Below are 22855 nucleotides of genomic sequence, written 5' to 3' on the forward strand. Positions count from 1 at the left end.
TGCCTGGCCCTGATGCTACAAAAATTTTTCAGAGGAAGAATCATTTGTAAAGGATTATGACTACCAACATCTCCTGATCTGACTAAATCAGGATTCTTTCTATGGGGTTAATTAAAATAATAGTTTATAGGAAAATCTATACATCATTTTCAACACCTGTAAATTATCATTTAAATGTTTAGTAATAAACTATTATTTACAGACTAAACTAACTGATGGGGCTCTTTTAGTTGAAATTCTGTATAAGAACATACATTTTTATATAGCTAGAGCTGGGAAAGATAACTATCCACAACAAGAAACAAATTTTATATCTATATATAAGACTTTTTTTTATTTAACTTCTAAATACAAACTAATATGACAAGATTATTAATCTAATTTGTATGATATATATACTAACAAAAGATAATTTGTTTATAAGACCTAATTTGTTATACAGGAATATTTTGTAATGTAAATAAATTGACAAGTAATTCATTAATACACATTTAATTGAATGAGACTAATGTTTATTACACCATACACATAAACACAATCTTAATTAAGCAAAATAAATACAAATACTAGTAACAAATTAATATAGAGTTTTGTAGATAAAATAAAATACAGATTTACATAATTATATCCTATCAAATTAAGTTACGATGATAATTTTTTGATAGCATCATAAACACAGTCTTGTTCTAGGAATCTTAACAGTACACATTTTTCTTCAATGTAGTCTAAAAAAAGAAAAAATTACAAATAATCAATCAAGAGGTACATTGATGACATAAGACTAGATCCATATAGAATAAAACTCATACGTGTTGAAACACCATCTGGTCGCCTGAAAATATCGAGCAAATGAGAACAACCTGTGCGAGGAGTCCATGTCCATCAGTGTGGCAAAATAACACTTGAATTTGCTGTATAGAAATGGGGAAAAAATTTTACACAATGATCTGCATTTTCATTTGTATAAACTGAACATTTTACAGTCATTAACTGTTATGTACAAAGCGCTTTCCATCGACTGTTGGCAACAGATGGTGCAGCTGTATCTCACACAAACACGCACTGATGACCTGAGAGGTTCCTTATCGTGAATGATGAAGCAATATTCTCACTAAATGGATATAACAAACAAAATTTCTGATATCGGATGTCTATAAATCCACACCAATAACATAAGCAGCCGCTAGTCCAAAGGTTGTTGTGTGATGTACCATTTTAACACGCAGAATTATTATGTCCTACATTTTCGAGGGTGATGACAGTAAACACCAAATATTTATTTTAACTGTATGGTTGAAATCTTCTTGTTATGCAAGTTGAGATATCGCAACTGGAATATAGTGAAAGGGTGTTTTCAGGAGAAGGGTGCCAGAGTACATACAGCACAACTCCCAATGAAAAACTACATGCTGCATTCCTTGGGTTATATTTTTCTGAGTGCGTGATATGCCCTCCCATTCGTCAACCCTTATTACAGTAGCTTTTTTATGTGATGATTTGATTCTGTCTGTAAATGGTGTATTTCTACCATTAATCATATAATTTATAAACAATATTTAACAAATTAACACCAAGGTAATTCTCGCAATATTGGCCTTTTTTTGTTTAACTGAAACCACACATGACTTAAAATTACTTACAAATTGTACCAACATCCATTAAGTTAATATGCTAATGTTATTTACATAGTAAAACTATAAAGGATGGACAAAGAAGATAAATAATTAAAAACAACATAAACTTTCATGAAAAAATTATTTTACTAAGGAATACAAATCAATTATGATTGTAACAATAAATAATTTAATAAATTACTTGGCATAACTGATGCGGTACAGGTTCAGTTCTGTTTCAATTAAGAGAAACTCTAGTTTACTTTGTTTTCTTTTCATACATTCTCTAGCTCAAGATATTTTAAACAAACTAACAAACTTACCATATCTTGCCCATACAACAAGCTCGATACCACTTCATTCCCTAATAAGGAAAGGAAATTTTTGATTTTCTTTCTTTAATGATACATATTATTTCTCAATAAATTTCCTAAAACAAAAAATACAAGTAATAATTAGAAATTATTAGTAATCATAGAAATCATCAGACAACCCTAACAAAGATAATTGTTAATTAATGCTTAACACAGCTACTTTTAAAAATGGTTCTAGTATTTTTAAAACAAATTATACAACATTGAAACCTCAAAAAAAAAAATTATAAATGCTCCTACCTCAAAATGGTATATTTTTGGTATGAGACAGCTAGCTGGAATGTACTGTATGCTATATTTTAATATTAAATCGCTTCCATTTTGTCACAGACTGAAGTTTTTTACATTAAAATTTTTGTTCAGTGTTCTTTATTAAAAATGGTGTATTACAAATCTACCCTTACATTTAAAATTTTTGAGTTCTCCCTCTTGAACGGCTTGGGAATGAGGTAGATTCAATCAAAAATGGATAATTTTGAGATAGTAGCGTAGCGAGATCATTATGATACAATATAAGATAACTACACTAGGGTCTATAATACAGAGAAATAGTTGATTTGATTCTTGGAATGTAATTAATTATGTGCAACTGTTGGAAATGCCCACAATTTTACTGAAGGCAGGTCCGAGTCCTTTGCACCATATTTTTTGAGATGAATTCCATTAGCCCTGATATTCTATGAAGGGTGTCAAAAAATATGGTACGAAGGGTTCAGACCTGCCTTCAGGTAAATGGTGGACAATTCCAACACTTGCTGTAAGACATTCCGGTTGTACATAACCACATTCCATGAATCAAATAAAATGTGAGTATCTCTGTATTATAATCCGTAGTGGAATTATAGCATATAGTATCATGATGTACTCAATAAAATGATTTCGCTATGTCTGTTAAATTTAATTTTTCTATGTTTACTGTTAAAATATTTATTGTTTAAAAATTCCCATGCCCTATTAAGACCTTATATATGCTGCATTATTTCACAATAATAACAGGTGTATTAATTTTTTGTTTTATGCTATATGATCCAGTTTTTCACTATGACGCCAATTCCTGTGGTGAACAGAGTGAATTTAAAGAGTTGTAAATCCGACTTAATAATAAATGCAATGAGAAAAAACAACCCATTCTTAACCATTTCAGTGAGACAAGGTATTTTCAAAAATAACGTGAATTTCTGATAATGAACTAAGTATTCACCTTTGTTATTTTGGTTAATATGTCAGGATAGTTATCAGCGAGTGAAACATCTAAAATTAATAGATTTATTTTAATACTAACTTACATAAAATGTGTTGCTTGGGATCATAATTTCTTCGTAGGCTCATCAATCTCTCTCGGTTTTTTGTATAAAAACTGTCACTAACTTTCCACAACAAATATAGATATCTTCTGCATTCCTTCTTGCCGAATTTAACCTCTCAAATTTAGTCTGTTTATTGCCCTACAATAATATGGTTTGAATGAAGATTCAAGGAGTTTTGAAGAATAAGTATGTATTTTAACCTTTCAAACAATATATTATACAGTAAATAATGCAATTACACAAATACGTTCAATTTAATTTAATTAATTAATCTTACCATGAGCATCGAGAAAGATGCTATAGACCAGGGGTGGCCAACAAGTTGGTCGAACGAGAGGCCAATTTTGGTCGATCATTGATCGCTCGCAATGTCTAGGGTGGAATTCCGTGTACTAGCTTCAAGTAAGCACTGTGTGTGAATGTGTATGAAGAGTTTGAGTTGATCTTTCGTTTGTTATTTTGTTTTTGTTGTTAACTACAAAAAGGCTTCGAAACCAAATATATAATTTATAAACCTGCAACTCGTTCAGTAAGAAATGAAAAAAAAGCATGTATTAATACAGAAGTAAGTGCTAGTTTAGATTGGCATCAGTCATGTATATTAACATAACATTTAAATTTAAAATTGACTACTCTTTCATTTGGACTAAATCACTATTGAATACACTCTTTTAAGTTAAACTTAAATTAAGATTACAGGTACTTCTTGCACTATCCTTTTTTCTTTTTTAACCTCCAGTACCACCATTAGGTATTGCACTACCCAAGCAGGCAGTTAAAAACAAATAAAAAGATTGTGTGTAGAAATAAAAAGGTTTTTGAAACTATGTATAATAAGGAACAGTAACATTTTCTGTAAAAGTATGGTTAGTTATATAATAGCTTTCACCCTTAGCTATTATCACCCCGACGTTACCACGTCATTTGGAAAAGGTTAGAAGAGATCTAATGCAAAATAAACATATTTACTGAAAAAAGGGAAAAAATGTTTTCTACCCTCATTACACATTACCCGTACAATAGCATTTTGCAGAATGAACATGAAGATAGCCAATAAGTTGATCCCGAACTATGCAATCCATAGTTTAATTTTGAATGAACTAGAGCAAAATAGATTTGATGAACTACCGAAAAAAAATTGTAACAATTTTTAATGATTGTAAAAAAATATCTCTTCATAATTTTACACATATATGTAAATTCCTTGATAATTTGCCATCCACCATGAACCCTAAGTACTTAGTAGAATTCACCCAAGATATGATTAAAAAGTGGCATTGTAATTGAAAACAAGCAAAATCAACAGTGTGGTATATTAATGGAATTAATAACCTGGAAGCAGATTTTAAAGAAAAAATTAGATAATTGATTTTAAAGCATTCCAGATCAGTCTGCAATCTATCAATATTCTTAGAGCAACATCTGCCAACAATATATATCTTTCTCTTGCCATAAACTTTATTTGAAATAAATATATCATTAATAAAAATTATAAATTGAATAGGTCCTTAATAACCAGGCTGTGGGAATTATACAATTCACCTGAAGGTTATTGCTCATACAATCGTCCACAATTATACACTTGCTTCTGCCTTCCAGATAATATGCAACGATTTTAAAGCTAGACTTCTAATTTCAGTACTATACATTTTAAATAAAGGTGAATTTGATGACTAACTATATCAAATGCTTTACAAATATCAAGAAGTAATAAGGAACCGTGCATTGCAAATTCAATACTCACCCTCCTGAGTTCCAAATTGACGCAAGTAAATTTTTGGATAAAAAACTAACCTTCTTTTTTTAATTGCTGTCTTTAGAAATAAAAAAAAAAAACAAAGTAAAATGGGCCAATAGTTGCCAAACACATCTAAAGAGCCTGATTTATGAAATGGAACAATTTCTGCTGATTTCAGGGAGGAAGGAAATTTACCCATAGCAAAACTACTATTGTATATAGCTGGTAAGATAGGAATTACTTGAACAGAGATTTCCTTAACACAAGCAGATGAGATCTTGTCGGTACCTGGACATTTACCTAGTTTTAAGAGACATTACACATACCAAGCTCATAATAATTAACAGTATTTAAAGAATGGGAAAATTAAACTGATCATGGTAATTCTGCATCATTCTGTCATTCACAGTACCAGTGCTACTGACAACTTCATTAAATACTCCAACAAAGTATTGATTTAAAAAAAAAAGAAGAACAATTTCACGTTCATCAGGAACATTACCATTTATACATATTTTTGATAGTTTCTTTGTAATAGCAGACATACCAGTATCTGGTTTATAATTCTACACTACCTGTTGGCAGGTAATTACTTCAATTTTTTAATTTTGTTTTTTAGCTGCCATAATCCACACATTATTTTTTTTCTTGTGTTGATCCCTGGCAATGCAATGTTATAATTGAATTTCAAATTAACTAGAACAAAGTAAATTTGGTGCACATCTAGTGGAAAAAACATACTTATATGAAATTCTGTATATGCAAATCCCATGAATTTAAAAAACCATCGACCCAAGTATTTAATAAAATTCACCTGATATTTCATGTAACAGTTGCATTGTGCATAAGCACAGTCACTGTTATGGTATATTAATGCAACTAATAAGCTGGAAGCAGATAGTAAAGTAAAAATGAGATATTTTATTTTTAAAGCATTATGAACTAATTTAATGACATAAAACTATAAATCTAAATTATCTAGATCAGTCTGCATTACAGTTTGCAACCATCAAGATTCTTATGATTATACTAGAGCAATATCATCTGCAAAAGTTATAACTTTACCATAAAATTTATGTGAAAGTAGGACATTGATGAAAATTATAAATAGAGTAGACCCAAGAACCATATTCATTAACAATTTTATCTTTATCAGAAAAAACATTACTTATATTTTTAATATTTTTTTATTTAGTAGTAGGCATAGAAGTATACTGTTTTTTTTTAATTCGCCACTGATTCTTTGTAGGTAATTCCCTCATATTTTTAAAATTGTTTTTTTTTAGCTGCCGTAATCAACAATCTATCTTTTTCTTGAACTTAATGTATTCAGTCTGTGGCTGTGAGAATTTTTAGGCCATATCTTATACAACCTGTCTCTTTGAGAAATGCTAATGTGCAGCCCAACTTTATCCATGACTTAAAATAAATAAATAGATTTATTTTAAGATAAATAACAGATTTTGATTAATATAATATTTAAAAAGTTATTAAACTGAAAATCAACATCATTATCAAGAATTTCCCTCCAGTTATGCTCATGTAAATTACAATACAAATTATTTTAGGTTCTGTCCTTATTAATAGCCATGACAAAAGCCCTATGATCATTAAAATGTGTCAGAGTGACAGCAGTAGAAACACTGTGTATTAATATAAAATTGATCGAAGATGTGATCAATACAGGATGGCCTATTACATCCTCAGTAACTCTTGTATCAGCATTAACTAAGGAGTGATAGCCATTCATGCTAATTATTTCTAGATATTGTTCACCATTACTGTTTTATTCGTTCATTAATATTTACGTTAATATCTCCTATTGAAAAAATATCGCTTTAAAAATATCGATTTAGGCGAAATAAAATATCGATTTTATTTCGCCTTTAACATATGACATAGGCACTTCACATTATGCTGTACTGTATAAAAAATATTTTTGTTTATTGTTGTTGATATTGAGCATTTTAATTGCTGATTTTATTTCTTTTATAACTCTGTAATTTAATTTTTAAGTTTGGTATTTTTAACTAATTGTTCATTCTAGTAATATAGTGTCCAGGTGTTGATAAAGACATTTAGTTGTCTGTCCAGGAAAAGATTAAATAGAAATAATCATATCAATCTGAAAAAATTTGCTAGAAAAAAAAAAAATTTTTCTTGCGGTCACCTCTATGATCTTTTTGACTAATCCAATCAGTATAAGATTTAATCGATGATCTCAAGTTGTGTTACTACCAACCAACAGTGTCAAATATTTTGTAGCCTGGAGCTGATTCTTCTTTGCTGGGAAAAAAGTTATCTTAGGAAGAGCTTTCCATTCAAGGACATATTGTCACAATTTTCAATTAAATTCAATTTATTCAGGTACTCAAATGTAACATGATAGACCTCTATAAATAGAATGAATCAGTTCAGCTGAGAGTTACCTCCTGTGCTCAGACCTGGATATAAAAATTACAAAGATTTACATAACATACAAGAACATAACAAAAGATATATGTACAAGAAATAAAAATCTAATTTCTAATTACAAAGTACTTTATAAGCAAAGTATTCATCATAATATTTTAAAAGAATCAGAAAATTGTTGAATAAATTCATTTGCTACTGGGATGTTTGCTGATGATTCTCCATGAATTTAAAGTTCCCAAATTCCATCATGCTGATTAAAATTTTGAAGCCACCTGTATTTGCAATAATATTTTCATTCCCATTTAGATTCTTATTAAAGTAATTGCTTTCTCTACTGGAATTGATCCACTAATTGGTTTATCAAGAGATCACTTTTGAACAAATCACCAAAAGAGCTCAATTCCCCTCATCATTTGATGCTTTCTTCATTGTCTTACTGGAAATACTTTATTCTTTTTTGAGTTGCAAAACATTAATCATAATGGTTTCTCCACTTATCTAAATATCTGAAAGAGTGGATGTTCCTGAACCATATTCATCTGATTACCATTATCCAATTTTTCTAAGATCTCTCTTTTTTCTGTAATTGATAAAACAATTGTTTTGTTGCAGACATGATATTAACAATCCCTAACAATATTGATACTTATGTTAACAGCACCAGAGTTACATTATTATAAATTGTATTTATAAGAAATTTTTACGTGTATTGTCTCTCAATATCCTTAATTATCAAACCAGATTATTATATGAACTGAAAACATGCGATATATATATATATATATATATATAAATAAAATATGTCCTTACTTACTTACTGATAATCAAAAACTACAGAAGATAAATTAATGAAAATTTGTATACACATTCTTCTTATGATGTAACTGCACATCACATTAAGAAAGTATTTTTTTTAGATTCTGAGTTTAAAGAGTTAAAATGGAGTAATATTAATTTTTTTTTTTTTTTTCAATTTCTTGGTAGCAAAGTATTTAAAAACCAGTTTCTAGATTTTTTTTAAATTCTATCTTGAAAGTGATGAGAGGTAAAAAAATGTTGACAATGATTGTAAATTTTCCCCATTTCCGATTATACTAAACGAGATATTCATTCGATTTGGGCTTACAAATACTCTTCAGATAATTATCTTAAAACCATTTTTAGATTTTTGAATTTTAACATTTTAAGGGATAAAAAATAAATTATTTATTATTTTTTTTGCTGTTTTATGCTACAACTATTGAATCAATCTTTATGAGATGTGGATGTGATTGTAATTTATGTTTTAGATTTTTTTTTAATAACGTGTTACTTTTTTAAAATTGCCTAGTGCAGATGTAAGGAGTCCAGATAGTTGGACATCTGGGAAATTGGCGTTCCATTGTATATTGTGGATATTGGCAACAATACATTTAATATTTCCACTAAAGTATATATTAAACTGAAGATTTGTCCATAGTACATATTTTAGTTTTCTTTCAATCATTGCAGCCTATTATTAAAACATTACTAGAGCTATCACAGAAAACTATAATGATTAAAACTGCATCACAATTAAAATGTACTCTTCTTAGAAGATTGTAGGTAGTGTACATTAATTGGAAATAAAAATCAATCGAGTGTTTTTGAGAAAAACATCTTAATTTTTGTGTGTAGTATATTAAATATCATATTAATATAGCTTAATTATATTAAATAAGATTTTTATCCGTAGAATATATGCTTATGCATAACTGTTGTAATATTATGTGGATTATCACATGAGTACTTTTTACCAAAATTTAAATTTATACTATAAATAGTATCACGAGTAGGATTTAAATATAGTACTTTCTCACTTTAAAATTTTTACTGAATGACCATTTAGTAATGTTACTTTCTTCTACAGTATAAGTTTGGGTTGTTTTTTCCCCAATGTTTATTTTAATTTACCATCTTGAAATGATTTTACGTGGTCATTTATATTGAATTTTAATTAAATAATCTAGTTTTAAAGTATATATGATATAATTATCATTGTCACCATGAAATAAGGACAGTGTTACATCTTTTAAGCTTTCATGTCAATATCTTGGATTTGGATTGATTTGTCCAGTTCTTTCTAGAGCAATTTTTTATAAAATCATTTATCAAGAGTTGGATGATAACAAAATTTATGTATGTTACTACTCATATTAGTTAATAAAAGACCATAAACTAGTGGCATTTTTGTCATAATATACAGAAGAAATGATGAATTTTTCAATTTGATTGTTTATGGTAATGAAAATGAGTATTGCATAGCACTTTAGAAATGAAATGCCAATCATTTTTGTATAGTACATCTGTTGTCACAATTGAAAGTATAAGCAGGATTTGCTTTTTAGGCATATTTATCACCATAGTTATTCGGGATCAATTCGGTACATTGTTGATCGACTTTCAAAAAGGAAGCACATAACAAATGCTGCGCTAGCCTTCTATCAAATGATATAGAAATTGCACACCAGAATATACAATCAATGACACCTAACAAAGAGCATTGTGTTATTGCATGATAACATAAGCATGTAATACTTGTGGGGCGTAAGGTTTATTAAAAAATTATGATGGAAAAAGAAAACAGAAAATTCAAATCATTGATAACTGGTAAAAACAAGTAAGTTGAAGGGGTTTTTTGGTACAGATTTGGGAATGTGCTGAGTTGAAAGAAGCTGTCTGTTTTATGCGTTAACCGTACAGTTGTAACATGCTTTATATATATATATAATATATATATATATATATAATATATAATACATATATATATAAGCATAAAAAGATAGTAAATCAACAAATTATGTAATATATTGTGTCATCAAATAATATAATATACAGGCTGGTTTGATTATTAGAGTAATTAACATAATACAATTTTTTCCTAGCAGACTTATTGCAGAGGATTTGATAACAGTAACTATTGTAATCATAAGTAATTTCTAGTATAAATTTGTTATTATGTATATTGTGTTGAATGCATATAATCTTCTTTTTCAGAGGATGGTATTATTATGGAAATTATTACATTTGGCAGAACCATAAATATGTTGTTCAAGCATGGCATGATTTTAGGTCATCTTTTGACTGATAAAAACAATGTTAATAATCAAATATTTTAAAGGTAAATATATTTCCTATGCAAGTAATTTGATTTAATTTTTTTTTTTTTACCTTTCAATATATAACAAAATAAATTATGTTCACATAACCAAATGAATGAAAATGCAAACAAATGTTAGTGAGAGTACTGTTCCAGTATGTCATGAAAAGTACTGTTCCATGTGTTACAGGGAGATTGTACTGCTAATCGGATTGAAGGTTCTGAAAATCATATGTACTATAAAAGATGATGTTCATATAAACATTGTATTCCTTTAAATCATTTTTGCTAACTTTTAATAGCTACAAAGCAATAAGATTACAATAAAAACTGATTATTGTGTGTACTTCTTTATCAATGTATCCTTCGTTTAGAATGAATGATTTTTAATTCGACCGGTGTATCCGTGCATGTTTGGTTTTTTTTTTGCAACATATATGCATTTTGTGTTGTAATGATTATTTCACACAAAGAGCAGCATCCTTAAAAGGACGTTTAAAAAAGATAATGAAATCCTTAAAATATATGTATTACTTTTCTTTGTTACAGATTTTCAAATGTTACACTGCAGAGATAAGTAATTTTTTTATAAATAATAATGAATGCATTTATTACAAAAAAATGTGACGAAAAAAAATTTAATTCTGGATAGTATTTATTAAAACGTGCACATATTTTAATACACATTGTTGTGTATGCATTTATTTATGTGTGAAGTCATTTAATTTAAATTAAATTCGAATGGTATTTTAATATTAAAAAATAAAAAATGTTTTATTATTTTGTAAACAAAAATTTAATGTTTTATTTCCTATTTTGTTATCGATATATATTAATTTGTTTTTTATCTTACTTCTGACTAATAAAAAAAAAAAACAGTTTATTTTTAAAGAAATGCTTCTTTTAAATAAGTTTGATAAAATGTTACAAAAAAGTAAATTTTTCTTTAATAAATTAGATACCTTTTACCACCTTTCTTTTTATATTTAAGGGAATAATTTATTTATGCTTTTAATTACAGGCTGATGCCAAATTTAATTGCTATACTTTTTTATGGATGAAAGATGAATTTTGTTGTGTATGAAAAAAGTCAACCCTGACTTGGATTAAAAACAAGAACCTTCCAGAAGAAAGACTTTTTCATGCTCCCATAAAGATCAGCATGATAAAGATCTCATTATTATCAAAATTATCTTCGATAAAGTGAAAAGTTAGGTTTTCAGGTTAATCATATTTAAAATTTGTGACAAAAATTTTTAAAGAGATTGATGGGCTGTGTATTAAGATATCCACGTTCAATTAATTTAGTAACAGAAAGATGTATGGAACATAAAAAGCTGTGAAAAATATATATTTGAATATAAAACAGAGATTAAGGATGTATAAATACGTCAAAGTTAAAAGATTTGCACAGTACAGAAAAAAATGGAGAATACCATCACACCAGTGTGACAGATGACAGAAAAAGTAAATATAATATTAAACTTTTTAAAGCCAGGAAAATTAAAATATAAAAATATGTGGAAACAAAAATTTATTTTTAAAATCAAATTGATATGTTATATTTTGTACTAGAGCAGTGGCTTACTTACCTAAAACTTCAGATTATTTTCAATGTAAAAATAAATTATGGTAGCATATTAGTTGAAACAATAACTTCTGCAAAATAAAATCTAAGTTCATTACTTTCTGGTGGGTTGTTACTTTAATCAAAGTCTAAATTCTTACAGTACCTTTACTATATTGTTATCAATGTAAAAGTTCATACTGCCATCCTGAAATTACTTCAGCAACAGAAATGCATTCTGAAGTAATAATTCAGACCATCATCTTTGCTAACATACAAAACCCAAATTATTACTTTTGTTATAATTAAGTTTATATACTATATATGCGATGTTATTTTCTTTTAAAAAATTCTTCATACATTTTTAAGAGAGAAAAAATTCAATTTAATAGAACAAACACCTAAAGACAAATTACACAGAAAGTGGTTTAATTTTACAGTAACAGTAATTACTCAAAATACCGACACAATAACAAATGATGTGTTCAACCAAGAAAAAAAATTAAGAAGTGCGATAAAGTTAAAGATAGAATTCTACATTTTAATAGTAATGTAATCCTTGAATTTTTTTACTAGCAATAGGTCAGTATTTTATCATAACAGAAATATCTGATGTGGACAACACATGACTTCCTTGTACACAGATTAAATTAAATTACATTTACACATTTTTTTTTTTAAATGAAAAGTACATAAAATTTTATTTCATAAAAAACTTCTAATATTTTATCTTTTTTTTGTTATTGAATTATTATTCATCATAAAAATAATTTTACAGTGAGAGGTTAACATAATTATTAATAAATCAATGTGTTTAAATTTTAAAAAAAAGTTAAAGAAAAAGGAGATGAAGTCTGTTTTGAACCGATGTGAACCTAAGATCCAAATATTTCATTAATAAAAATTTTATTAATTACCAATGAAAATAAGTACCACTTTTGATATATCGTTAAAAAGCTATCAATGAGGGCTTATTACTGCAGTTAAGAAAAAGTCCAAACACCAATTTTATTTTTATTTTGGGCTTTTTTTGACACTTTTGGTTCAGGCAATCAAAAGGAGAGGTGCACAGTTAGATGTTACAACAGTCCTAAATCCAAACAGTCCTAAATCCAAAATTTCAACATCATACGGCTAATCATTTTTTAATTATATGAGATACATAATACATATGTGCATACAGATGTCATGCCGCAACTAGTCAAAATAGATTCAGGGATGGTCAAAATTGATATTTCTGTTGAAATATGAAAACCAAAATGTTTCATGATCACAATACTTTCTTTACTTCGTACAAGGAAGTAAAACTAATTTAATTTTATTTAAATTACTTCTATTTTATTTATTAATAAAGTCTGTAATTTTCCATCAGCCAAACCTTTCTGGATGTCCTTGATATAGTCATTTTCATACAAATTATGCTGCGCTTCATTAAAAATATTAATTATATTCAAAACTATAACCTAAGCAAGCTAAAATTAACTGTAAAAAAGTGATTGAACAACAAAGGTGGACTAAGGAGGATAAAAATAACTTCCAAAGACCATGTTATTAGTAATTTTAGACTTGTGAAAGGAATGTGTTTTGAAAATAATTTTTTTAATGACAAGCGTAATTTATTAATATTTAAAACTAAGCATAGTATAATTTTAGTATTTTTCCTTTTACATGTCATAAAAATGTTCAAAATATCCATCTTGAGCACTGATGGAGAAATCGACTTGTTTTTATGCCCAGTTCAAGTTTTCTTAGTTACCGCAGCACTGACTTCAGCTAGCAGAAATGCTATCTTTTGATATTTTCTTTAAATTCACCAAAGTGTGTATGTTGTTCTTGTTATAGTAACTTTCAAATGAACCAAAAATAGAAATTTGGTGGTGAGAAAAATTTTGAGACCACAGATACCGTATTCCACAAGAAATTACAGTTATAAAAAAATTCATGCAACTCCATAGCCAAATTGGAAGTGTGACACAGAGCATCCATCTTGCTGTAACCAATATTTTTGCTCTTTATTTCAAGCTAAGCTATAAGATTTGTAATTTATGAATAATTTTTTGCATCCCAATCCCATTGGGGAAGACACACCCACTTTGTGGCAATTCCAGTCGCCACACCACCCTCTCCATTTTGAGCCCTGAGGGGCTTTACCGGAGGCCATCTTTAGACCCTCTTACATCTCACAGTCATCAGTCGGGATGCCACCGATGCAAATTGCTCGGCAGACATTTACAACAGTAAAAATTATATCAGCCAACACCTTCGCTTTAGGCTTCTTTCGGACAGCTTCACTCTTTTTCCTACAATATCACCCTCTGAACTGCTAAGTGAGTCCGTGGAAGCGCGAACTCTGTGTCTAGTTCCAATTTTAATACCAATGCTTGTGATTAAATGCCTCAACCATCAACTAAGTAATGAGTCATTACAACGCTAAACTCATACCATTCAAAATGTGTTACATGTAATAACAAAATTCAGATTACATCCCATCGCCCATTATAAACATCATACCTGAAGACCGCCCCTTGGCAACACAGTTCCACACCTCATGGCTGCATGGACTACCATGCACAGTCAACCTCAGTAGCACAGTCAAGCCCCGCCAACAGTGGTTCCACCACCCAACTTTAACAACTATTGCTCTAAATTAACCGCATGACATTTACTTCATCACATTCATTCGCTCTCGGCAAGACAATACATATATACCTTTATGTGTTTATTTAGACAAAAGTACAAACATCTTGGACCTACAGTCAAAAAACATGAATGCAAACGTACATTTAAAATGTATGGAAAACTTACTATAACTGAAAAAATTTGTCATACATAACGTTTAGTCATCTCAATATCATAAACTTCTAACTTTCAGACTAATACACTTCATTCCACTTAACAGAGATAAATTACATGAATAAAATTTTTAATTAAAGCAAATGACCATTACAGTACACTATTAGACAAACTCCTACACAAATTTTATTATTAAAAACAAAATAAATTACAAAAAAGATAAATTCATTAAAATAATTTATGTTAACATCGCATTGAGAACTATAAAACAATATACAAATTATCAAACAATTTTGTTCTCCTGTGGTGTACAAATTTTGACTGCTGAGACTGAAATAAGTTTTACATTTGACAAAACAGATGGAGTATTTCATAATAAGAGCTCATTAAAACATTTCACTCCACCATTGAGTATACTTTCACAAACTGGCTTGTTGAAACAAATCTAAAATGCACAGGAATTCATAATTAAAAAGATCTTAAATAAACAATAAAGGACACAAATTAAATACACTTGTGAATAATCCAAAATATATATAATAATAAAAGAGGTTTTACAAAAACACAACTTAATATCTTACATAATTTTTGAGCATGTAATTAATAAAAAAAATGTTACAAAATTAAGTTCAAACATCATTATTACTACAGCAATCAGCATCGACAGAGGCAGACTCTGTAGAAGCTTTTACCACCAAGAAAATACAACTTAGACTCGGATAAAATTTTTATAATTTTAACCTTAAATAAAGTACACTGAAATTGATTTGAAACATTTTTTAACATTTATGTTGTAAAAAGTTATAAATTGTAATTGATTGAATATTTACAATTTTTCTCACTTTTATAATTTTTCCATCTTGATATTCCATTCTCAAGCACTTATTTCTTTTTGAATAGTATCCCAATATTAAAAACTTGGTAATATTGGAGGGCAAGTGCATACAAGGTGTTTATCTCCATATATATCATCAATACGTCCAACTGTTGGCCAGATTTTATTATCGGGTCGAACAAATTCCTGTACAGAATTTAAAATGAAATATGAATATACAAATATACAAAATATACAAAGTTATAATCTCTTAACTTTTAATTTTGCCACAACATACTTGTTAATAAGTTAATGTAATTTATTTATCTCTTGCTTTGGAGGTTTTATGGCATACCTTTTTTTTCAATTATTAAAAAGTTAGTTTTCCACCATTTTGGGGGTGGAACAAAACACTTGATCTACAAAATTGATATTTATATATTTTATGCATTTTAGTAAACCTTACATTACCATGTTTGAACCAACTTGATCGATTACCCCGTTATTGTGTAATGATTATTACAAAATTTATATTTTGGTGACCATGTTGAGGTAAACCCAATGGCTAATTCATGTAACGAATTGGCTGCATTTGTGTAATTTAGTAATCTAAAATCAAAATCCAAGAAAAATGTGTCCGCACACATACATACATAATTGAATCTAATAACATACTGTACATTCATTGAAAATTACATCTCTAAATGGCCGGCCTCGGCCTCCATGGTGTGAGTGGTAGCATCTCAGCCTTTCATACAGAGGTCCTGGGTTCGAATCCGTCAGGCATGGCATTTATCATTTATCAGGGAATTTATCATTTCGTAACTCTTTGATAAGGTAAGAGAATTGTTCCCCCTCTGTTAATGTCTAATGCAGAGAAAACTAATAAATATTCAAGGAGACAGGTTGAAACAGTGAAAAATTAAATAAAAAATCATTATTGTAACTCCTTAAAGAATGACTTAGGTTTTGTACCAAATTAAGAATAATTTAATAACGACTTCAAAAACTGAAATTTGAACAAGTCAAAAAGTCACTTTGGTTTGTAGTATGATTTTTAAAGTTAGCTTTACTTTTTTTTTAAATTAAACCTGTAAACAATGTAGCTATATGAAAAAATAAACGATTTGCAAGAAATATAAAAGTAAGAGACTTCATCTCGATAAAAAATAAAAAAAGTGAACACCACATGACTTCCTTGTAAGCCTATTAAATTATATCTACACATTTTTTGCTGCATTTCATTTAAACTTATTTCATTTGAATGTAGATAGAATCCTCCAATACTTTATATAAAGTGAACAGTTACAGAATTGCATTGTGGTGGACACCACACTGACCACATTTTTTTGTGATGTACATATCAGCATTTTATTTCAGTTTATATATTAATTTTGTTACACGCCACTCAAGTAGTTGTGTAGTGTAAGTGAGAACGTGTCAGATCTGTAACCATGGACACATCGGTTGGAATCTTGACTTCATTTACATTTTTTTTTAATTTAATTATATTGATTTGCTAATAATAATTATTAGCCTGTGTAAAAATTTTTGAATTAAAATGAAAAGAATGTAAAGTTTTATTTCACTAATAACTTCCAATTTATTTTTAATTTTTTTTTTTTGTTATTGAATTTTTATTGCAATTTGTTTTTACAGTCAGAGGTTAACAATTATTAATAAATCAATATATTTAAATTAAAAAAAAAAGTTAAAAAAGAATAAATGTATATGAATTCAGATTTGAACCGATGTGCTTTCCCCTTGTAAGATCCAAATATTTCATTAATTAAATTTTATTTGGCTATAACTGTGGAACCAATAAAATTAAGTACTACTTACAATATATCGTTGAAAAATTCTGAGGGCTTATAATACTGCAGTTAAGAAAGAGTCCAAAATACAAAACATTTGGATTTTTGGCTTTTTTTTTACACTTTTGGTTCAGTCGATTGCAATCAAAAGGCTAATTATTTTTGAGTTATCAAGATACATTCATGCTTTTTTACATACAGATGTCTCGCCGAAACTAGTTAAAATGGATTTAGGGATGATCAAAATAGATAATTCCGTTGAAATCTAAAAACCGAAATTTTTTGCGATCACAGTACTTTTCTTACTTTGTCCAAGGAAGTAAAAAGAGGAATGATAATGTAAGTAGACTGCTACCAACAACGAACAGGCATATCTGTTTGTGTTTGTCCATTAGAATTTGTAAAATGCAATGTGCCTATTTTCTGATAATCGAGTTGATTTTTGATAGAGCTATCCAGACTGACAACACTGATATCAAATGTAGAAGCAATATTCACTGTAATTCGACAGTCATTTTGAATAATTGTGTTAACCCTGTCAGTCATTTCCTGTGTTGCCGATGTTTTCAAACAACAAGAGTGAGGTTTATTCTCTATATGTTTCGACAGTCTTAAAAGATTTACTCCATTTATAAATGCTTACATTTGTCAACATTTCCTTCACTATAATATCTTTTAAGTCTTATGTAAATTTCTGACAGCTTCATATTTTCTTTTGTAAGAAATTTTGTAATAATAAACTTTTCCACTTATAACGAAATAACATATAACAGCTAAGTGCTGAACTGTTGGAATAGGTTAATGCTTGTTTCCAGCCATTAGATGTGCTACTACTTCAGCTTTTATTTCTTATATTTCGCACCAGATTCAATTTATAATTTAAATTTTAACACTCCTCATAATTAAATTTGAAATTACTTTGTATTATTGAAAGACATTACAAAAAGAAATTTACGGTGCTCTATTTTCTATGAGAAAGTTGTGTATTTTCCATGAGAAGTTTGATTATATATTTGAAGAATTTTAGTTCATCAAACGGCAGTCAGTTTGTCTGTTGGCTTTGTCATCTAGCGATATTTTCAAACATAAATGTTATTTATTTTCAGTAACTATATAAAAAGGTAGTTGTATTTAAAATTAAATTTTTATTACACCCACATGCATATATATATAACACAGCTAGCTAAAATATTAATAAGAATTTCGTTATCTAATCGTACAGTAAGTGTTGTGAATGTTTAATTACAGTAATTTTTAAATTAAAATATTTTTTTTTCCTATGAGTAAGTAAAAATATACCATTGGAAATGCTGCTTGTATCCTGCTATAAGGTCGATTCCATTCATCAGCCATAACTTGTTCTTGTGTGTGCGGTGATAGTTTTAAAAGATTTAGATTTATATCCATTTGTTTATTTTCTATTGCAGCAATTTCTTCTCTGATACCTATTAAAACAAACATTTTATTTAAACAACTTAGAAAATCCATTAGTGTAAATTGCAAAGTATTACTGTGCTACTACTTTGAACAACTACATTCTCTAGCATTAAATCTGGTACAACTTTACTTAAAAATTTGTGGGAATATATAATATTAAAAAAAAACCACAAAATTATAAATGATAATTGAAATCAACCCCATGACATGTTTGCTAATAAATGTGAACTGAGGAATGCATACCAATAATGTCAACATGTTATTATTGCAGTTTAAATCAATGTAAGATTAAATTTATTTTTTATAAATTAATGTTAACATTAAATATGATGTGTGTGCAAACGTGTATATATAATTAGATCACAATGCAGGGCAAAAAAAGAATGTAAATTTCTACTCATTCATTTAAAAAAAAAAAATTATTTGATTATAGTTGCATGATAGCTTTAATAATAGTAAAAGACAAAATAATAAATATATTTTATTTTTTAAATTATCCACTCAGTTAAGAAACACTTCTGATATATTGAGAAACTGTAAAAGATGAGTTTTTTACTTTTGATAAGCAACAAAATGGTTGCTTAGATGGGTGGTTGGATAACCATTTTTATCCTATTAAAAATTTACAGGCTATATTCTGTCGCCAAATGGCTTCAACAATGCATGGTACCTTAAAATCTTGTGGTAGTCCTGAAAAGTGCCATTTGAGATTTTTGGAATGATGGCCCTGATAGGGGTCTTTTGTGAGATAGCCTGAGGAAAAGCTGGTCTCCAGCAATTTCGGCTCAAATGTAGTCGGAGAATTGCAGCTTGCCCGAGCTCTTCCCTCAGCAGCAGTGATGGCCCCCCGGCCCCACACAGCCTCAAAGTGTCGGTCATCTTCCACTGAGGCGGTTCTCCCAGAGCAATCCCATGCTGGGCCCCCGACAGCCAGCAAACTTCTTTCTTCTTCTTCTCCAGGCGGTGGTTGATGATGAATTGAAAATTCGCTCTTTTATAGGTGCCTGCGAGTGATGGGACTGCTGTGGTGGGAGAGTTGCACAGTCGGCTACTTGGTGAAGAATGAGTGGCACTTGTGCAGGCACGTAGGTATACTGTACTCCCACTGACATCTGAATGCCTAGCATTGCAGTCACTGTTTTGAAGTTTGACAACAGTACATTAACAACAGATTGAATAGCTTGTAATTTGTAAGCTAGAGTTTGAATGATTATTATATAATGAATGAAAAGCAGCTTCAGATCAATAAATGGCCCTCATTTTCACAAATAAAGGGTCTGATTAAGTAGTATCCCATCAAAAAATATGTAATTTTTGTTTATTTTTAAATTAGAAACAATTAATACATAAAAATATTAAGTGTATATGAGATAATAATAAAGTAAAAAAATCAATGGAAATTAAAATAAAATTTAGAAGGCATCAATTGAATTTTTTAAAAATAATTAATGAGTTATTAATGAAAGCATATTTTGATTTCTGTTTCTTGAAGTACTGTGCTGCATAGAGGAAAATGTTTGGTTTGGTTGATATGGATATTGTTATTTTTGTTAGAAATAATAAGACTTCTTTATTTAGCAAAGATAGTATTAACATAAATATATCAAAATTAATATTTTTATTTATTAATTATCGGTCCTTTTGTTTATACATATGGGTACCAGCAAGCAATCTGATAGTCATGTATTTTCTGTAATTTTGTTCTTACACTAGAAGTCCAAGATAATCATTATGGTTTCAATTTGTTGGGCTGAAAATCAATTTCATTATTTTATGAGATATAATTTTCAACAAAACACATAAAAATTTTATTCATCAGGCAACAGTAATTCAACTATTACCAAGTGATCAGATAGATTTTATGAGAAATAGAAGACTGGGCAAATTGAACTGAAGGGTATTTTAGGTCTAATTAATTTGGCTTTTCATGTAACTTCAACATAAACATAATCCACAGGCGCAAAAGCTTTGTTACTCTACTGAGCCCAAGTAGAGAAATAGCTGGCCTCCAGGCTACTAGAAGGCACCACAAGAAACTTGAAACAGAAACAGCTACTGGAAGGAACCAACGTAGTGACCAGTGTTTAACATTCATCCAAGGAAGAAGAGAAGGAATAAAAAACAATTGAAAAAGAAAGATAGAGAGGCTTTCTTAAATTAGGGGTATTAAACCAAAATATCATAAAGTGAAACGGATTCTTATAATACAAGGGACAATCAGAAAGTAAGTTACAACCCCCTCTATGAAACAAATACATATTTATAAAACTTTTCTTTTTTTTTTGAACAAAAAACTACATATTTTTATCTATTTTTTGGCATAATCACCAAAACCACACTTCTCATTTGAATTTTTGCAGTAACTCTACGTTACATAAGCTGAATGAGAAGTAATATTGTCGTGAAGAAAACCTACCCCATCGCTCAATCTTCCGGTCTTTGATCTTTAATGGCTTTACACAATTTTTTTAGTCTCATAGTAAGATCAGCATTCATTGTTCCTCGAGACATAAATTTACTGTAAACAACTCCCACAGAATCGAATGTTGATGTTTGTGGTTGTCGGTCTAACAGATGTGGCACCCATCATGCACACATCTTATGGTAACCAAGCTAAATAATTGCAAACACAGGACCGTAACTGATGTTAAGTTCACTTAAAATCTCTCTAATTTTAATGCACCAGTTACTCAAAATCATTGCATTCACATGTTACCCATCGTGCTTACAGTTGAAGGACGCCCAGCACACAGTTCGTCACTCCCATTTATTCTTACATTTCTGAACATTTGGCACCATTTTGTGATCATGGGGTGTGACAGTGCATTCTCTTCGTATACCTCGACAATTTGGCAATGAATTTCACAACTGTAATTTTTTGCCCACAAAAATCATACTACTGGACGAAACCTCTAGAGGACATGCCATATTGACAATGATACTACACACATACCGAATGTCATACAGAATTGCTGCTAGGGGAGTGTAAAGACAACAACATAACCAGTGCTGCCACCGTAAGACATTAATATACCCCTTTAATTCAAGAACAGCAAGGGTGTAACTTATTTTTTGATCCACTTCTCTTATACCATACTTAAGTAATATAATTACTATCCAGGTTTCACGCTTAAAACTTGTACTATTAAGGAAGGTTTAATTTTGTAAATCAAATCTTATATAAGACATTCAAATATTTCTTATATGAAAAAAAAATTATTTATCAGAAATGCTGTATTTACCGATGAGTGCGCAACAGAATCTGTCCAATTCTTCTTTGTCTTCAGATTCAGTCGGTTCAATCATAAGAGTACCAGGAACTGGCCATGACATAGTCGGTGCATGAAATCCTAAAAATAAAAAACATTAAATGTTAATTTTAGTAATTATTTAAGATGTTTAAGAATGTAAACCTACAATAATTTATATAATAATTCTATTAAACATGGCCTGTTGGTATGATTACACAATAATAATAATAATTTATAAAAACCTCTTACCTACAACTTTCCTTTAAAAGTTGTTGATAAGTGGTTTTTATAAATTATTATTATTTAATAGTTTATATCAAGAAAAATGCAGAAACAACACAGGAACAATGGAAAAAGCTTATAAAATAGTGTGTAAGGTTTGGACAATAGATGTTTTGAAGCCATTACCCTTGAATGAACAAGGGATACGATTCAGCTGCAGTTACATCAGAATAAGCCCCAGGCTTGACATTATAGATACTACTGAAGGCCAGCTACAGAGAGTGTGCAATAACATTCAATGAATATGTGCGGTAACATTTGAGCATATGAGTGAAATTGTAACAGTAATCTGTTTTGCAATCGATTACAAGAAGCTGTTCACCAAGTACAGA

The 22855-nt window shown here is 29.1% G+C and overlaps 1 protein-coding gene and 1 pseudogene across 12 annotated transcripts in view; one reads left to right on the forward strand and one right to left on the reverse strand.

Annotated features, from left to right (window-relative positions):
* Nucleotides 1–20151, forward strand: part of LOC142326673 (uncharacterized) — an 84911-nt gene extending 64760 nt beyond the window's left edge. For 3 of the 12 annotated variants that reach the window (XM_075369283.1, XM_075369288.1, XM_075369289.1), the window contains 2 exons: nucleotides 10463–10586; nucleotides 11587–12274. In XM_075369283.1, coding sequence (XP_075225398.1) covers nucleotides 10463–10584 — 122 coding nt within the window. In that variant the 3' untranslated portion in view covers nucleotides 10585–10586; nucleotides 11587–12274. Of the gene's footprint in view, nucleotides 1–10462; nucleotides 10587–10755; nucleotides 10900–11114; nucleotides 11235–11586; nucleotides 12275–19990 lie in introns of those variants that run through there. The other 9 variants (XR_012756833.1, XM_075369284.1, XR_012756832.1 and 6 more) reach the window with 8 other exon arrangements.
* Nucleotides 15087–22855, reverse strand: part of LOC142326572 (glycine dehydrogenase (decarboxylating), mitochondrial-like) — a 34385-nt pseudogene continuing 26616 nt past the window's right edge.

Source organism: Lycorma delicatula, chromosome 6 (assembly GCF_047948215.1).
Source record: "Lycorma delicatula isolate Av1 chromosome 6, ASM4794821v1, whole genome shotgun sequence".
Taxonomy (NCBI): Eukaryota; Metazoa; Arthropoda; class Insecta; order Hemiptera; family Fulgoridae; genus Lycorma; species Lycorma delicatula.